The sequence below is a fragment of the Abrus precatorius genome, unplaced genomic scaffold (genome assembly GCF_003935025.1).
Source record: "Abrus precatorius isolate BTA unplaced genomic scaffold, Abrus_2018 Scaffold3, whole genome shotgun sequence".
In the NCBI taxonomy this organism is placed as follows: Eukaryota; Viridiplantae; Streptophyta; class Magnoliopsida; order Fabales; family Fabaceae; genus Abrus; species Abrus precatorius.
In genome coordinates, this window is record NW_020874373.1 from 29041610 (window position 1) to 29058773 (window position 17164).

The window sequence follows — 17164 nt, forward strand, 5'->3', positions numbered from 1 at the left end:
TATAATTTAAAATATATATTTTAATACAAATTCTTTTTATAATAAAAGTAAAATAAAGAATGCAACGTGTTCAATTAAATAAATTAATGTAGTTACTATACAATAATTAATCGATTTGGGGTGACAAAGCATTTCATTTTATATTTTAACATTAATAATATTTTAATTCTAGATGAGAAAAGTTTTTCACTCTTAAAACTAAAACTTATTTTTTGTGAACTTTTGACCAAAAGTTTTAGTTGAATATTTATGATGAAACTAGATGACCATTGACAAGGAAATGAGTTGTTGAAAAAGTTTGCTTGTCCTGTGAAAAGTTCACTATAAAATAGGTCAATCCGTTTTATTTTTTTAAAATATACTAAGATATTTTAGCTTGACCTGTTTAAAGGTGGACAAGCTAATCTAACAAGCCAAAGGAAAAATTTAAAAAGTATTTTTATATTTATAAAATTTAATATTTAATTAATAAATAATTATATTATATTTTTAAAAATTTAAAAGTAGGCTCAATGGGCTAGTCTATTCAATTCACATTTTGACGACGGGCTTAGCAGTCTAACGAATGTAAAACCTCCAACTTCATTAATTAGTTTTGTTAAATTATAAGTATTTTTGTTAAATTATAAGGGTTGTCTTGTTGAGCTGAATTCACTTTGTCATCTTTAATAACAAACTAAAGAAAGAAAAAGAGAAAAACTTAATGGAGATTACAATGAACTCTCTTATTTAAGGTAAAATAGTAAAATTTAAGGGAGAAGAAAATCAACCATATGATTATTCCAAATTGCATAAATAGAATTGGTATTGAAAAAAATAAGTTTAATTGCATTTTTAGTTCATTTAATTTGGATCGTTTATAATTTTAGTCTTTTCAATTTTTTATCCAATTAAGTTGATATTTTTTTTTAAAATTAAGCAAATTCAGTTATACTATTAATATATCTAAACTTTTGGAAGTTTGTAATGAATTTGAAATATGAAATAGTTTTAAAAAACAGTTAAAAAAATGATAAAGTTTACAGAATTTTACAGGATATGAGATTAGGATGAAGAGGGAAAATGCAAGAATTAAGATTTTGGGTAAAATTTGATTCTTCAGTAAATTTTGAAAAAAAAAATTAAAAGAATTAGTTGATTTAATTTGTCAAGAATTGGTGCCAGCAAAAAAAAATTGTCAAGAATTTGAGTAGAGAATAAGGATTTTAAGATGAACAAAAAATTTATAAAAATAATTTTTCCTAATTTTAGAAATCAAGAGACTTAATTATTTGTTAAGAAAATTACAATCAAAATTGTAAAATGATAGATTAAACATATAATTAAAAATTTAAATAAATGACAAAAGGTTGAAAGATAGGGTTTTTGGAATTTATCCCCCATCTAACAGTTCAAGTGGTGGACATGAATAAATAGTCAGGTTTAATTTCTAGGACCCAAAAAGACAAAGATTGTTGGCCCTCATTATTGTAAAAGAAGGTTCATAAATTTTGGTCATATTTTATTATTATTATTATTATTATTATTATTATATTTAAATAAATAAAAAAAAGAAACGATACAAAAGTAAAACAACCATATTATCACTTGTTGGTCTAGTATTACGTTTTCTTATGAGGACAAAATATAAAAAGAAGTATGGAATATAGGCACATGTCAATAAGCTGGTGTAGAATTATTCCATATTCAACAAAAAGAGTAAGGACATCATGTAAGAAAAAGGCCATACTACTAACAATTTATTTGCTAAAACTTTTAAGTGAAGGATCTTGCATTTGTTAAATCTGATGGGTAATTGTTTTATCTCATTCAACAAGTCTAATTGAATTTTAACTGCAACCAATCACGATTCTAAGTATTATCTTTTGGCTGGGTAACATTACTTTAGCCAGTAAATGAAAGAAAATTGAAAAAATGGGAAATTGGACTTTGATCTAAGGCGGTTAACCCATTTAGACTTGATTTTCAAAGCTGCTTTGTGACCTTACTTTTTAACTCAGCCCAGTAATAGGATCACTAATACATAGGAACAGTATATACACTCTCACCTCACAACCTCAAGTGGTGAGAGAGAATAGGTTATATGCAAGATGACTGAACTCGAATTCTGGTTCTTAACAATTACCACGTCCCCTTTCCCCTCCCCCAACTCCACAAAATTATAGCTGAGTTATGCCTATGATCAAAGTAACTTTTCCGGATCAGGCTTAAAATGCAGCCCTGAAGATATCATAAGTTTTTAACAAAACCCATTTAGAATTAGGACCAGGTTTGAACTTCATCGAACAAATTTGAAGAGGTTTTTGACCAGAAATAATTTGACATTTTTCTTTACTATTCCTAGCTTTTCCGTTTCTCTTATAAAAGGTCAACCACTCACATAATCATAACTTGTTTGGTGCTTATAATAATTAATTGTCTAAATGTATTAATTTTAATGTGACAGACACATTTTGTTACGAAATATAATCGTTACCCAAATCGCATAACGCCTTTGCACCATGTCAGTTCTGTTACAATAAAGCCTCTACCAAACCATATTATTCTATCAACATGGAACACCGTTGATTTCCCTGTTTATTGCGCAGCGCCACATAACGTTAGTTATAGACAAAACCATAAAATGGTGAAACCTACTAGGAAATTGACTCAATCAAAATGCAATTATAGTAACTAGTTCATATGACTCGCATAGTGAAAAACCAGTGAGAAGTGATACAGATATATGAACTAAAGAGCACCATATTTTTCTTTAGGCACGCCTCCAAATTCCTGTTATTTTGTGATAGTTACCTAAGGATTCAAATAATTGGGGGCATGTCCATAGTTTTCAAATACACATAAATCTAGTCCCATTCATTAGTTTCCAGGAAGGTCGAGTTGGAGACATTTATAGTTGTCTTTCCATCCGGGCCAAGTGGATCATAAGGTGAATCTTCTCCATATTCAGTTGGCATTAACTTCCAGTACAGGCTAGGTTCCCATTCTGCTTCTTTGAGGACCTTCAATATCTCTTTTACCACTATCTTGCTCCCCTCAGACGTCAGATGGATTCCATCCCTATCAAACACCACTCAACCAAATGAAGGAAATGCAGATTTGAACCTTCTCAGTTGAGCATATGACTATGAATGCGCATACTTACGTAAAGCATACATCTCTCCAGCCATCCCTTTTCTGGATTGCAGACCACAGATCAATTGCCTTGATATCCATCTCGCGGCACAGCTCCAAGCATGCTTCTGAATATATTCGACAGGATTCGTTTGTTCTTAATCGTTGCCCTGGTAGAACCCTGGTTAAAAGTCTAAAAATTTATTCATCAGCTACTTAAATATACATTAAAAAAATAGGAAAAAGGAATGTTAAAGGTTCAAGGGAAACAACTAGTCATCCCCTAAACTATAGCTAGAATAAATAAATTCAACTCTGTTTGTTTCAAGCTGAAGATGTCCAACTTTTAGATATCAGTCACACTATATTAATCAAACTTAAGCTCAATTCTGAAGAACAAAATATCACAAACTTTTGGGTACAGATTTTATTTATTTAAACCAAATCTACAGTTCATGGCCTCTATGTGCCAGTTTGCTAGGAGTGTAGGTATATTTCTCACTATGTAGTCACAGTATCCACCTTTTCTTCTTGTGAAATTATAATTATCAATAGTAATTCAATTGCTGTTAAAACCTGTTTCCATAAATTTGTTCTTCATTGACCGGAGGAGCAGTGAGAAATATAACGCGAGTCTTCTTGGAAAGGCTCTAGCAATCATTAGGATTTGTGTCAAACTTTGCAGGACATATGTAAAAAGTAAAGAAATAGAAATTCTTGAAGCAGTGAACAAGTAATACATGAAGGCTGAAGGATTTCTTTTGTACATTAATCAATACAGGAATGAGTTATTCTAGAAAGTTTACCTTCAAATGGATCGCAATCTTTCTCATATTTTCAATGTATTCTTGGAGAGGTACATGTTGACCAAGGCCACTTGGATGTGGAAGAAGAGAATCATTACCACCAAAGTACACAATTATCAACGATGGTTGCTCAGTGGCATTCTAAGTTAAAGAAAATGACAGAGGAAAAGGGCCAGTCCTTATTTGTCAGTCACAGCCAGAATCAAAGTATTCATGATTTGTGAACCTGAATCTTAAATTGAGAAGATAGGCAAGCTACAACTTTTGATAATTAAGTAATTCATTTTAGTACATTAAATATTGTAAGTAAGAATAATGTTTCTAATATATCCAAGCTCACTTGTAAGACATGTTGAGGATGTCATGTGTAAGATTCTTCCAAGTCACTAGCATACCTATTCAATTGCTAACTCTTTGAGATTCCATTTGTTTCTCAATGCCCTCAAATCGAATTACCATTTTATAACATTTATGATGAAAGGGAGAAAATTCATGATGAAGAAAGAGGGGGAAATTGGATTTAACCCTCAGATTCTCGGTACCTTGGGGAAAATTTCATCCAAAACTTGCAGAGCACGCCTTGAATTCCAACCAGAGTATCCTCGCAGAACTATATCTGCCTAAGTCATGCCAATGCAGTGATAAGTTAAACTCATTGGCCATCATAATGCACCCATAAAGGCATATATAAATGTAATTATTTCATTTAATTATTGCTGATATTTCAAAAAATAAGGCATTTATATGCATTGTTCTCATGTTAGTCTCTTTGAAACAATTGTTATCATTCTAATACCATGATTCAGTAGAGACTGAAGTGGGACCACCACTTTCTCAAACAGTCCTCAATACAGTGATTTTCTGACAGCAAATACTAATATTCCACAAAAATTTAGGTTTATCTTTGATTTTAAGATTTCTTCCACTAGACAACAAGCTGCATTACCTTGCATAGCTTCATATTATCCAATTATAGGAAAATGGAACATTTCTTTTCCCTAAATAAGAACTAATCACATTGCGTGCAGTCTAGTGCTTGTAAATGAAACCCAACCCCTTTATATTCATCCATGGAAACTCAACCAAAACACGAAACTCTCAATATAGTCTCATCTAGTATCCAGAAATAAGAAAACAGCATATCAATCCCTATGGAAAATCATGACACAACACAGCAAATCGATCATCAGCCAACTCAATGTGTGCAAACAGTAATAAAAAGAGATCAATTTAACATATTCATGCTCCATCAAAATTAAAGCGAGAAATGAAACTGAATACCCGATTCAATCTGAGATGGCATAAATCATGTCACGTTCAGGACAAATTAACCAAGCACAATGCTATTTATCCACCGCCAATTATTTCATAAGAATTGTAAAATATAAAATACCCAATGTTTAGGGTAAATCAGTCACAAAAAAATTCAGACTTTAAAACTTGACACACAGACACACATCACTAAAATCTCAGTGAATGCATTCCCAAGAATCAAGTCAAATAATAATAAATATTTAAACTCAATGTTCGCTTATTATTCATTTATATCATACTCTTTTGAGTGTATTTGGATTCAAATGTGTATATCCGGGGATTCATTCACGTTTACTTCAACAATATTATAGCTTGTTTGATTTGGTGTTAAAATGCATGTGTATCACACTTTTGCAGCTTCACGGAAAACTAAAATTGTGAGAAGAAGAAAAAAAAGTACCTTACGAGCATACAAGTGAGAAAGAATAGCTCCCCACCCTTGGAGAGAAAAACTGAGCTGAACGATGGAAGAACCAAACAGCACGAACTGAGGCCTTGTTGGTCCGACCATCTTTTCTTCTCTTAGACTGAAGCAGATCTGAACTTCGATTTCAATGCATGTTTCCTTCTTCAGTCAATGCCTCGGAGTTAGACAGCATTTCAATAGACTCGTGGACCCGAAGAATGAGAGGCTTACCAACAATTAAAAGGTAAGAATAAATTTGTGAAGGGGGACAAATGTTTTACATTGAAATCACCGATATTTTGAGGTTTTTTTTCTAATGTGGTTTTTTTTATTTTAAAATTATGAAAATATGCGTTATTCTTTTTTCTTGTAATTTGGATATGGTTTAATTTGAAAATTCACAATGACAATTTTTTAATCTGAAAAATTTAGTAATATTCAGGAATCGTCGTCAATAAGATTTAAAAAAAAAAACTTTTTATTATGAAAAATTATCATTGATAAGATTTAAAAAAAATAATTTCTAGCAACTAAAACCTTAATCAGCGACTTTTCAAGGTTTTAAATATAAAAAAAATTAATACACTAAAAAATTGTGAGTGGCATTTTTAAAAAAAAATTATCATTGATATTTTTTAATTACCAAGTTTATAAATACTACATTCTCCGTTTTTAATAAATTGTAATAAAAAAGAAATTAATATTTTTACAAAAAAATTGAGTTTATTCATTGAAAAAATATATGAATGTATCAACACTGATATATTTTAATGGTAAGATTCTTATAAATATTTAAAAAATTTATTATTTAAGTACGAAAAACTAACTTATAAATAATATATCGTTTAAAAATTTAAATTTTTAACTTAATCAATATATGAAAGTTAAGTTTTAAAAAATAGTAAAAAATATTTCATATAAATATCTAATATTGATATGTAACAGTTTTATACGATATCATATAATTTTAATAATAAATATGATGATGTTTAACAAATGTTTTGAATAAATCAACAGGTTATTTTTTACCTTCTACCATTGAATTATACGTCATTTTTATTGAATTATGTGCATATATTTGTTTTATCCTTTTATACCCTAAACACTAAAAATAAATAAATAAAAAAGGAAAATAAGTCTAAAAAACAAACATCTAACTCTAATATTGTAAAATGTAAGGATTATACTAAGAAACATGAGCATATAAAAAGTGACTAACCATTTATATTAACAATGAATATTGAGTACCATCACATCAAGTACCTAAACAAAGTCACTAAACAATAAGATAATTACCTTTATTCATAATAGCCTATCAAACATAGTGTACACTCCTTTTAGATTAGAATAATTTAAAGAAAAGATTCATCAAACTTTATTACCTTTATCTATGGCTTATCTAGAGAGATATGAAAAAGGAAAGATTCATATTTTATAATAATTTCTTTTATAAGAACTTATCTAACTAGAAGTTTATCTATGTTAACTCATTAAAAGTAAAAACTATCTAATGGATCACAATGAGTAACTTATGGAGTGATGCTCATGTCAAAGTTAACTCCATCTATCCCTTGCATAATCCATCGTCTACACTATCATTTAAATCACTAGGACTAAACTAGTAGTTTAAACATGTTTCTTGTTAGGCTTGGCATGTGTCCTTACTATTGTAGTTTTGATATGACACTCCAATTATTTACTTAATAAAATTACTAGGAAGAAAAATTATTTATAAAACATTGAGAGAAATGGGTTAGCCAACAATAGATTAATAATGATAGGAACTTAACTGTTATGATTGGAGATCTCATAAAAAAGGTTTAGGATAATAATAAGTTATTATTAATTCTACTAACACTATTAATTTTTTCATTCCTATGGTGTGAGAAGTGTTAGGTTACATGGGAAGAGAGGTTAAACTTTAAAGCTTTTACTAAATTTTATATTTTTTATGGGTAATGTATAAATGTAGTATACATACGATGAAATAACTCATATAACTATTAGTTAAAATCTCTAGAGCACTAATAAATCACTAGGCATGACCTATTTGAGCAAAATAAAAAATACAACAAAAGATGTGAAATATAATGTGATAAATAAGCCTCTACCACAGGTTAAAGTGTATTGGTTCATATAAATCTTACTTCTCCAATATTATGCTTTATTTGTCTAGGTTTGGTATATAGTTCAAAAGACACTATAGATGCATTTACACTTGTAATGTAATCAGTAAAAAAAAAAAAATTCTTTTTCTTCTGCTTATTAAAGTGTTTATTATTATTATTATTATCAATTATTAATTATTATTCAAAATCCTTTTGAAATATATGAAAAATTATTGTAAATTGTATATATTTTAAAAGTATTTTTAATGTCCCGCATTTATTTTACTGTAATTTGAAAATTTGTGATGGGTGCCTTGAAAGGAATGGTCACCCAAAAACAACAAACACATTTATCGTTGATCATGTGTACTTATATTATTTTTACACACATCACATTATTCAGCTTTTTTTATTATTATTAGCAAACAAACTCAACATATCAAGAATTTACACAAAGAATACTCTAACTCATGTCACAAAAGTTTTATCTTATTTACTTATTATATTATTCATCTTATTTCATATTTATCTCTTCTTTTTTATCACTTTCCTAACTGTAGAAAAGAGTTCTAAGCTTTGGAGAAGAAAATTCTAATTAAAAGAGTTACAATTTTTTCTACACGATACTTATTTACAACTCATTTTATTCTCTTTTAACACTTGACCATATATCACAGCACTTCGAAGGTTAAGGCCACCAAGAACATCACCTTGCCCTTCCATGACTAATATGCCCTGGGGCTCCACATCATGAAGCCTCTTTTATGGTGTGCAGAGTAAATGCAAATATTTCTATAAATCCCATTGCAAACACTTCCGAGAGATACAGTAAGACACATTAATAGTGGTGGTTTCATCAGCACTAGGAGGATAATATGGTGAATCATCAGCATATTCTGTTGGCATAGACATCCAATGCAGACTAGTCTTCCAATCTGCTTCTCTAAGGAGCCTTATTATTTCCCTCACCACTACCTTGCTTCCCTCAGCGGACAGATGTACTCCATCCCTAAGCAATGGAATTTCAAAGATTAAGCTATTTTCTATTTTGGCGCATATACATATATCCACTATGCTCTGAATTTAAAGGTGAAATGGAGCAAATTGAAATGTCTAAGGGGTGAAAAAAATTCATCTCAGTGCATTTCTTTGTTTGTTTGTAGTGTAAATAATACATGAAATATAAAAGATATTTGTGGGATCCACCATATTCCATTTCTTTCCTTAACTGCACTATGCAACTATGAAAGAAGATCTAGATTTATATATACATGTATGTATATGTATATGTATGCATATACGTACGTATATGGGCATGTGTACTTACGTGAAGCTAACATCTAACCAGTCATCCCTTTTCTGGACTGCGGACCATAGATTAATAGCCTTGATATTCATCTCCTCACAAAGCTCCATTAATGCCTCTGCATATATTTCACATGATTCATTGGTTCTTCCTGACTGTGTTTCACTGGATTCAGTCCTAAACTTCATTAGAAAACTTGTGGGGTACAAGGATATGAAGTGATAATGTGATATACTTTTAGTAGATCATGTAAGTGTAAACATCATGTGTCTGTCTCTATATGATTTCAGTAAAAAATAAATAAATATTAAGCTAATAGGAATCAGATAAACCTGAGCTTTTTGCGCATTTGTTCTTCATTTATGGGAGGAGAGGTGAGAAATATAAGGCGAATATGATCCGAAAGGCTCTGGCAAAAGCATTATAATTTGTGTTAAACTTTGAAGCAATAAATATGCAAGTAAAGAAAGAAAATAATAATTTGTACTAGTAGTGAATAAAGTTACAAGGATTGTTGGCATTGGTTGAACAAAATTTGATGTGGAAAATGAAACAGTTACCTTTAGATGGTTAGCAATCTTTCTCATATTTTCAACATATTCTTGAAGGGGTACGTGAGGACCAAGGCCAGATGGGTGAGGGTGAATAGAATCATTACCACCAAAGTAGACCAAAGGATCACTACTTACATCTCAGTAAATATATAAACAAGAATCGCTAGTAAAAAAATAGCAGTCAGGACATTGTCTAAAGCTGAATATAAATGTCAATAATAATAATAATAATAATAATAATAATAAAACACACACACATTTAAGTTAAAATATGTTCATGCTCACTTTTAACTAGCAACGAATCCCGAAATTTTGGACTGTATAACTTTCACATTTTAAAATATTGAGTAATATGAATAAAGTTACAGACAAGAAAATTTATATGACAACTTAATATTATAATAAAATTGAAATTTTTTTTAAATTGAGCTAGTAATTGTATGAGCCTCTATATTACTCATTGTAGATATGTTGCTGCTTCTAAGAAAAATTTTAATTAGATATCGTGTTCACTTGCAAGATTGTCTAAGTTAATCTTTTCTTGGTGCCAATGTGCCACTCTACTCAATGATAATAAATAAAACGTAATGTTTTTAAGAAATTCAAATGGAAACAAAGAAAATCTAATGTGGCATTCAACATGTGAATTGCTTCATCAATACCTTTGGGAAATGTTGGGGTATCAACGCAATGCAGAAGACTAGATCGAATTTAATTGGAAATAAAGAGAAGTAAGAGAATAATGGAGGCAGGATTTTAACGTGAGAAAAACTCTAAATCGGAGAAATTGTTGCTACGGGTGAAGTCGTGGTTCAGAAGATTCATACATATGAGAATCCAGCTAATATGCTTACTAAGCCTCTTCCAAAGGCCAAGTTCCAGCATTGCTTGGACTTGGTTGGTTTCTACAGCACTTGAATGCCCTTCGGGGTTTAAACGACGTCGAGTAATTTATCAAAACTGATCCAAGGTGGAGATTGTTAGTAGGTGGCTCAGTTTGTTAACGTTTGCAGGCACCGACTTTGTTTTTTTTAATCTTTGTAAGCACTAATTTTTTCATTTGGTAAGTACCGAATTGCTACAGTAATTGTTGAAAAACTTTACAAAATTTTGCCTATAAATACCCAGTGTAGGAATGAATGACAGACACACCAAAATTACGATCTTTTGTATATCAACTTACGGATCGGAGAGAAATTGAGAGTATTATTTTGTAGCTCTTATTCTACTTGAGAGAGTATTTATTGAGAGAAAAATAGAGTGATTTATTACTCTGTCCTCATAATTTTAGAAGACTTCTTGTACTTTCCCTTTTACATAGTGAAATTATTTTGCTCGTCGTTATCCGTGAGTTTTTTCTCCGATTTAGAGTTTTTCCCACATTAAAATCCTGCCTTCATTATTCTCTTACTTCTCTTTATTTTCAATTAAATTCGATCCAGTCTTCCGCATTGCGTTGATACCCCAACAAGTGGTATCAGAGCTGTTATTTAATTGGAAATATTAAAATGTCTACCGTTACAAAGTTTGACATTGAGAAGTTTAATGGCAAGATTAGTTTTTCTATTTGGAAAGTCCAAATGAGAGTCATTCTCACTCAAAACGGATTAAAGAAAGCTTTAGATGGAAAGTCGAAAAAACTGGCTTCCATGACCGATGAGCAATGGGACAAGTTGGATGAAAAGGCGCTTTCAGCAATCCAACTTTGCTTGTCCAAGGAGGTTCTACGTGAAGTGGCCGACGTAACCACTGCTGCAGAATTGTGGTTAAAATTGGAAACTTTGTATATGACTAAAAGCCTCACCAACAAGTTTCGTCTCAATGAGCGATTATATATGTTCCGTATGATAGAAGGTACTCTCATTCAATCTCATCTTGATGAGTTTAATTCTATTATTATGGATCTGCAAAATATCGATATTAAAATCGATGATGAAGATAAAGTTGTTTTGTTAGTTATCTCTCTACCTTCTACCTACAAACACTTCATAGAAATTATGTTGTATGGTAATAATGACACCTTATCCTTTGAAGATGTTAAATCTAATTTATTGTCCAAAGAAAAATTTGATCTTGAAATTCATTCTGAGGACAAGGGTGAGGGTCTAAGTGTTAGAGGTAGAACTCAAGTAAAAGGGAGTACTAGTCACAAAAAGAATAGATCCAAATCTAGGGGACGAAAATCCAACACTACCTGTCGTTATTGCAAAAAATATGGGCATGACATTTCTGATTGTTTTATCTTAAAGAAAAAAGAAGAAAATAAACAAAAGAAAGAAAAAGGTAAACAACCTGTTGAAGCTGCTAATATTGAGACTGATTCTGATGGAGATGTTATGGCATCTGTTGTCTCTTCTGACAAGAGAAGCAAAAATAAGTGGCTTCTTGACTCTGCATGCACATACCACATGTGTGCTTATAGGGATCTATTTACCACTTTTGAACCGGTTAATGGTGGTATTGTCTTGATGGCTAATGATACCTAATGCAAAGTTGAAGGAATAGGTACTATTCAGATCAAGGCTCATGATGGTGTTGTCAGGACTCTGACTAATGTTCGCTTTATTCCTGAATTAAAGCAGAATCTCATCTCTCTTGGCAGCCTTGAATCTCTTAGGTGCAAGTATTCATCTGAAGGTGGAGTCCTAAAGGTATCCAAAGGTGCCCTTGTTTTGTTGAAAGGTAACCGAGTTGGTACTTTATATTTCTTGCAAGGTTTTGTTGTGACAGGTTCAGCAGCTGTATCTTCTTCTATGCTTGATAATGATGTCACCAAATTATGGCACATGCGCCTGGGCCATATGAGTGAAAAAGGCATGCATCTTTTGAGCAAACAAGGTCTTCTTGGTAATCAAGTATCGGTAAGTTGGAGTTTTGTGAACATTGTGTCTTTGGGAAACAGAAAAAAGTAAGTTTCTTTACTGCAACTCACCATACAAAGGGTATTCTTGATTATATTCATTCTGACCTCTGGGGGCCTTCTAAAGTTCCCTCTTATGGAGGACGCCGTTATATGATGACTATTATTGATGATTTTTCTCGCAAAGTTTGGGTTTATTTTCTTAAGTATAAAAATGAGACCTTCCCCACTTTTAAGAAGTGGAAAACTCTTGTTGAAACCCAGACAGGGAGAAAAGTCAAGAAGCTCAGAACGGATAATGGATTGGAGTTCTGTGACGGTAACTTTATCGAGTTCTGTGCAAATCATGGAATTGCTAGACATAAAATCATTCCAAGAACACTCCAGCAAAATGGTGTTGCAGAACGAATGAATAGGACTCTACTTGAGAGAGCTCGTTGTATGCTCTCAAATGCTGGGTTATGGCATCAACGTGAATTTTGGGCCGAAGCAGTATCAACTGCTTGTTACTTGGTTAATCGTTCTCCATACTCGTCACTTAATTTCAAAATTCTAGAAGAAATTTGGTCAGATAATCCTGTTGATTATTCCAATTTGAGAATCTTTGGATGTCCTGCTTATGCATATGTCAATGATGGCAAATTAGCTCCAAGAGCTATTAAGTGCATATTTCTTGGTTATGCATCTGAATCTAAAGGATATCGTTTATGGAATCCCAAGTCACAAAAATTAATTCTTAGTAGAGATGTGACTTTTAACGAGGATGCTTTATTATCTTCTAGAAAATAATCTTCTGTGATTTCTTCTACTAGTACTAATATTCTGTAGGGTACTAGCGAGAAGGTGAAGTTGGAGTTGAAATCTACAACTCCTAATGTTAATGTTCCATCTTTTTCTATCAATGAGTCTAGCACTGATATTCATGGTGATGATGATTTTGATGAGATTACCACTTCTCTAATTCAGTCACAGGAAGAGGAGCATTTCATTGCCCGAGACAGACCAAGAAGGATGATTACTAAGCCAGCTAGATATGCAAATTATGCTTGTGATGATGATTTAATTGCATATGCATTATCTGTTGTACAAGAAATAAATGATGACATTGAACCAACCAGCTATATTGAGGCTATTTCTTGTGCTGATTCTTCAAAATGGCTAGTGGCTATGAATGAAGAAATTGAAAGTCTTCATAAGAATGGTACTTGGAGTTTAACAGAGCTTCCCAAAAGCAAACGGCCTTTGAAATGCAAATGGATCTATAAGAAGAAAGACAGCATTCTCGGGGTTGAAGATCCTAGATTCAAGGCACGATTGGTTGTTAAAGGCTTCAGCCAAAAGGAAGGTATTGACTTTAATGAGATTTTCTCACCTGTTGTTCGTCATACCTCCATACGTGTTTTGCTTTCTTTTGTTACTTTATTTGACTTGGAATTGGAGCAACTTGATGTTAAGACAGCTTTTCTGCATAGAGAGCTGGAAAAGGAAATTTATATGGAGCAACCTGAGGGATTTATTGTTCCTGGTAAGGAACATCTTGTCTGCCGATTGAAGAAATCTTTATATGGATTCAAACAAGTTCCAAGACAATGGTACAAAAGGTTTGATTCCTTTATGATTAGGCAAGGTTATTGCAGAAGTCAATATGACAACTGTATTTATTTTCAAAAACTTCCTGATGAATCTTACATATACTTGTTACTATATGTTGATGATATGTTGATTGCATCACGTGACAAGTCTCTGATCAGGAAATTAAAAACTCAACTCAATAGTGAGGTTGAAATGAAAGAATTGGGTGCAGCTAAGAAGATTCTTGGTATGGAGATTTGCACGGATCGTCAAGCTGGTAAATTGTTTCTATCTCAACAAAAATACGTTGAGAAAGTGCTTGACAGGTTTAATATGTCTAATTGCAAATCTGTTTCTACTCCACTTGCTGCACATTTCAAGTTATCATCTGACCTTTGTCTTGAGACAGCGGAAGACATGGAGCTATGTCACACGTTCCTTATGCTAGTGCTGTTGGCAGTCTTATGTATGCTATGGTATGCACTAGACCTGATTTAGCATATGTCGTTAGCATGATGAGTTGGTATATGCATAATCCTGGAAAGGATCATTGGAGTGCTATAAAATGGATTTTTCGGTATCTCAAAGGTACTTCCGATATTAGCTTGGTATTTGATAGAAATCATGCAACAACTGAAGTTACAGGTTTTGTTGATTCGGATAATGGTGGCAATCTTGACAAAAGAAGATCTCTTTCTAGTTACATATTTACTCTCTATAACTGTGCTATTAGTTAGAAAGCTCAGCTTTAGTCTCTTCCATCATTATCTACGACTGAAGCTGAATATGTTGCAGCAACAGAGGGTGTGAAAGAGGCTCTTTGGCTTAAAGGTCTGATCAATGAACTTGGTCTTACACAGGATGTTCTTACTGTGTTTTGTGATAGTCAAGTGCTATTTACTTGACCAAGAATAAACGCTACCATGACAGGACAAAACATATTGATGTGAGACATCATTTTATCCGAGAAATTGTTGCTAAGGGTGAAGTCGTGGTTCAGAAGATTCATACATCTGAGAATCCAGCTGATATGCTTACTAAGCCTCTTCCAAAGGCCAAGTTCCAACATTGCTTGGACTTGGTTGGTCTCTACAGCATTTAAATGTCCTTCGAGGTTTAAACGACGTTGAGCAATTTATCAAAACTGATCCAAGGTGGAGATTGTTAGTAGGTGACTCAGTTTGTCAATGTTTGTAGGCACCAGCTTTGTTATTTTTAATCTTTGTAAGCACTGATTTTTTCATTTGATAGGCACCGAATTGCTACAGTAATTGTTGAAAAACTTTACAAAATTTTTCCTATAAATACCCAGTGTAGGAATGAATGACAGACACACCAAAATTACGATCTTTTGTATATCAACTTACGGATCGGAGAGAAATTGAGAGTATTATTTTGTAGCTCTTATTCTACTTGAGAGAGTATTTATTGAGAAAAAAATAGAGTGATTTATTACTCTGTCCTCATAATTTTAGAGAACTTCTTGTACTTTCCCTTTTACATAGTGAAATTATTTTGCTCGTCGTTGTCCGTGAATTTTTTTTCTGATTTGGAGTTTTTCTCACGTTAAAATCCTGCCTCCATTATTCTCTTACTTCTCTTTATTTTCAATTAAATTCGATCCAATCTTCTGCATTGCGATGATACCCCAACAGGAAAACTTCATCCAGAACATCCAAAGCATGCCTTGAATTCCAACCTGAATATCCTCGTAAAATTATGTCCGCCTGCGTGGCCACGTCAACATGATATACAAACAAGTTCATTCACTATAATATATACACAGTATCTTTTACTTTTCTTTTGGTTAATAAATAATCAAACCAAATACCTAGGGATAGAGAGCGTTCTTTTTTATTATTATTACTTATAAAAATGCCACTTCATATTTTTATTAGTCTTTTTAATATTAAATCCGTCAATAAAACAAGAAATTAAAGTATCACACCAATAATATTCAATTAATTGTATATATAGTACCTAACGTTTTTCACAGTTTTGACATAGTAGTAAGAGTCAGTTGAAGTGTATATATATAGTGATTCTAAAGCCTTAATTGAGAAAAAATAAATTATAGTGTAGTTGCAGCTGTGACCATTAGAATTAAAATGATCACAAATGATGATGGAGAAAGAAAAACACCTTTCTAGCATATAAATTAGCTAGAATAGTACCCCAACCACCGTTATCGAAACTCATCTGAATTATAGACGAGCCAAAGAGCACAATCTGAGGTCTCATTGGGCCTACCATGATCTGCTTATTGAATGTGTTGTGTTTCTCTTCTCTTTGACTTCCCTACACACAAGTGAGTACACACTACACATACCATGTAATAACACTCAATGGGATTCAATTTATAGACACAGATTTGTGATTCTTTTTCTTTTTCTTTTTCCCTTGTGCCAATTCGGTCCTGCCACGTTATCTGGTCGGCTAGAAAGTTGTCCTTCATGGAATATTATATTTCCATTTCATCATTGGATTCTGAATATTCCTGCGAGGGTATGGCAATTGTACTTCAATAAACTTTTTGAAATTTTTTTTTTTTACTCAATACATAGTAATTTGTTAGAATAATAAAGTTACACATTGGTAGGTTATAAACAAATCAAAGAATGTATAAGCAAGAGAGCTCAAATCTAAATAGCTTAAGATGGTCACTCAAATTTATAATTCATACTCTCTCTCCAATTTTGGGTTAGACTCATATACCAAATATAATTTGTGCACACACATTTCTATTATATCAATGAACCCCAGACAAGGTTAATTAGGTTGAGTCTCAACTTTAAAGTTGTGGCTGTCAAAACTAGGAACATTGTTTGATAGGGTCGATTAATTTTGAGGTTTTTGTTTTTTTTTGGGTAGGAATTTTGTGGCTATAGGTTAGGTTGAGGTATTTTATTTTTTTTAAACCTGACCAATTAAATTAGGAGTGAGTTTAGTTGGGTTAAATTTGCAAATCTGAGTCTGATATATATTTGATAAGAGAAAATTCCGACCAAAATAAGTGTTAAACTTCAAAAATAAAAATTTGTTACATATAACACGTTTGAATTATAAAAATGTGTCATTTATGTTCTACATGAAATAAAAAAGTAACAAAACCAACCGTAAACAG

The 17164-nt window shown here is 32.0% G+C and overlaps 2 protein-coding genes across 6 annotated transcripts; both read right to left on the minus strand.

The window, feature by feature from the left end:
• Positions 1-2648: 2648 nt before the first annotated feature.
• On the minus strand, positions 2649-5886 carry LOC113861845 (GDSL esterase/lipase CPRD49-like). 5 transcript variants are annotated; one of them, XM_027494910.1, is made up of 6 exons: positions 5635-5886; positions 4463-4540; positions 3921-4061; positions 3691-3764; positions 3146-3307; positions 2649-3060 (listed from the first exon to the last, which is right to left on the minus strand). In XM_027494910.1, the coding sequence occupies exons 1-6, from the start codon at positions 5743-5745 to the stop codon at positions 2847-2849; spliced, it is 780 nt and encodes a 259-aa protein (XP_027350711.1). In that variant the 5' UTR covers positions 5746-5886; the 3' UTR covers positions 2649-2846. The 5 variants fall into 5 exon arrangements, with proteins under 5 accessions (XP_027350711.1, XP_027350713.1, XP_027350712.1 ...); XM_027494912.1 differs by having other exon boundaries at positions 2672-3060; positions 3146-3295; positions 3691-3752; XM_027494911.1 differs by having other exon boundaries at positions 2672-3060; positions 3146-3295; positions 5635-5829.
• Positions 5887-8540: 2654 nt separating this feature from the next.
• Positions 8541-16293, minus strand: LOC113863283 (GDSL esterase/lipase CPRD49-like). The gene is made up of 6 exons (XM_027496811.1): positions 16183-16293; positions 15694-15767; positions 9615-9738; positions 9387-9463; positions 9076-9219; positions 8541-8757 (listed from the first exon to the last, which is right to left on the minus strand). Exons 1-6 carry the CDS (start codon positions 16291-16293, stop codon positions 8541-8543), a joined length of 747 nt encoding a protein of 248 aa, XP_027352612.1.
• Positions 16294-17164: the final 871 nt, after the last annotated feature.

Excerpts from the sequence above, each read along its gene's own strand:
- LOC113863283 (XM_027496811.1), bottom strand. The coding sequence starts at position 16,293 with ATGGTAGGCCCAATGAGACCTCAGATTGTGCTCTTTGGCTCGTCTATA. Across the intron at positions 9,464-9,614 it reads AGATTGCTAACCATCTAAAG|AGCCTTTCGGATCATATTCG; the intron begins GTAACTGTTTCA and ends TGCTTTTGCCAG. Across the intron at positions 8,758-9,075 it reads TGGTTAGATGTTAGCTTCAC|GGATGGAGTACATCTGTCCG; the intron begins GTAAGTACACAT and ends TCCATTGCTTAG.
- LOC113861845 (XM_027494910.1), bottom strand. The coding sequence starts at position 5,745 with ATGGTCGGACCAACAAGGCCTCAGTTCGTGCTGTTTGGTTCTTCCATC. Across the intron at positions 4,062-4,462 it reads TGGATGAAATTTTCCCCAAG|AATGCCACTGAGCAACCATC; the intron begins GTACCGAGAATC and ends TCTTTAACTTAG. Across the intron at positions 3,765-3,920 it reads AGATTGCGATCCATTTGAAG|AGCCTTTCCAAGAAGACTCG; the intron begins GTAAACTTTCTA and ends AATGATTGCTAG.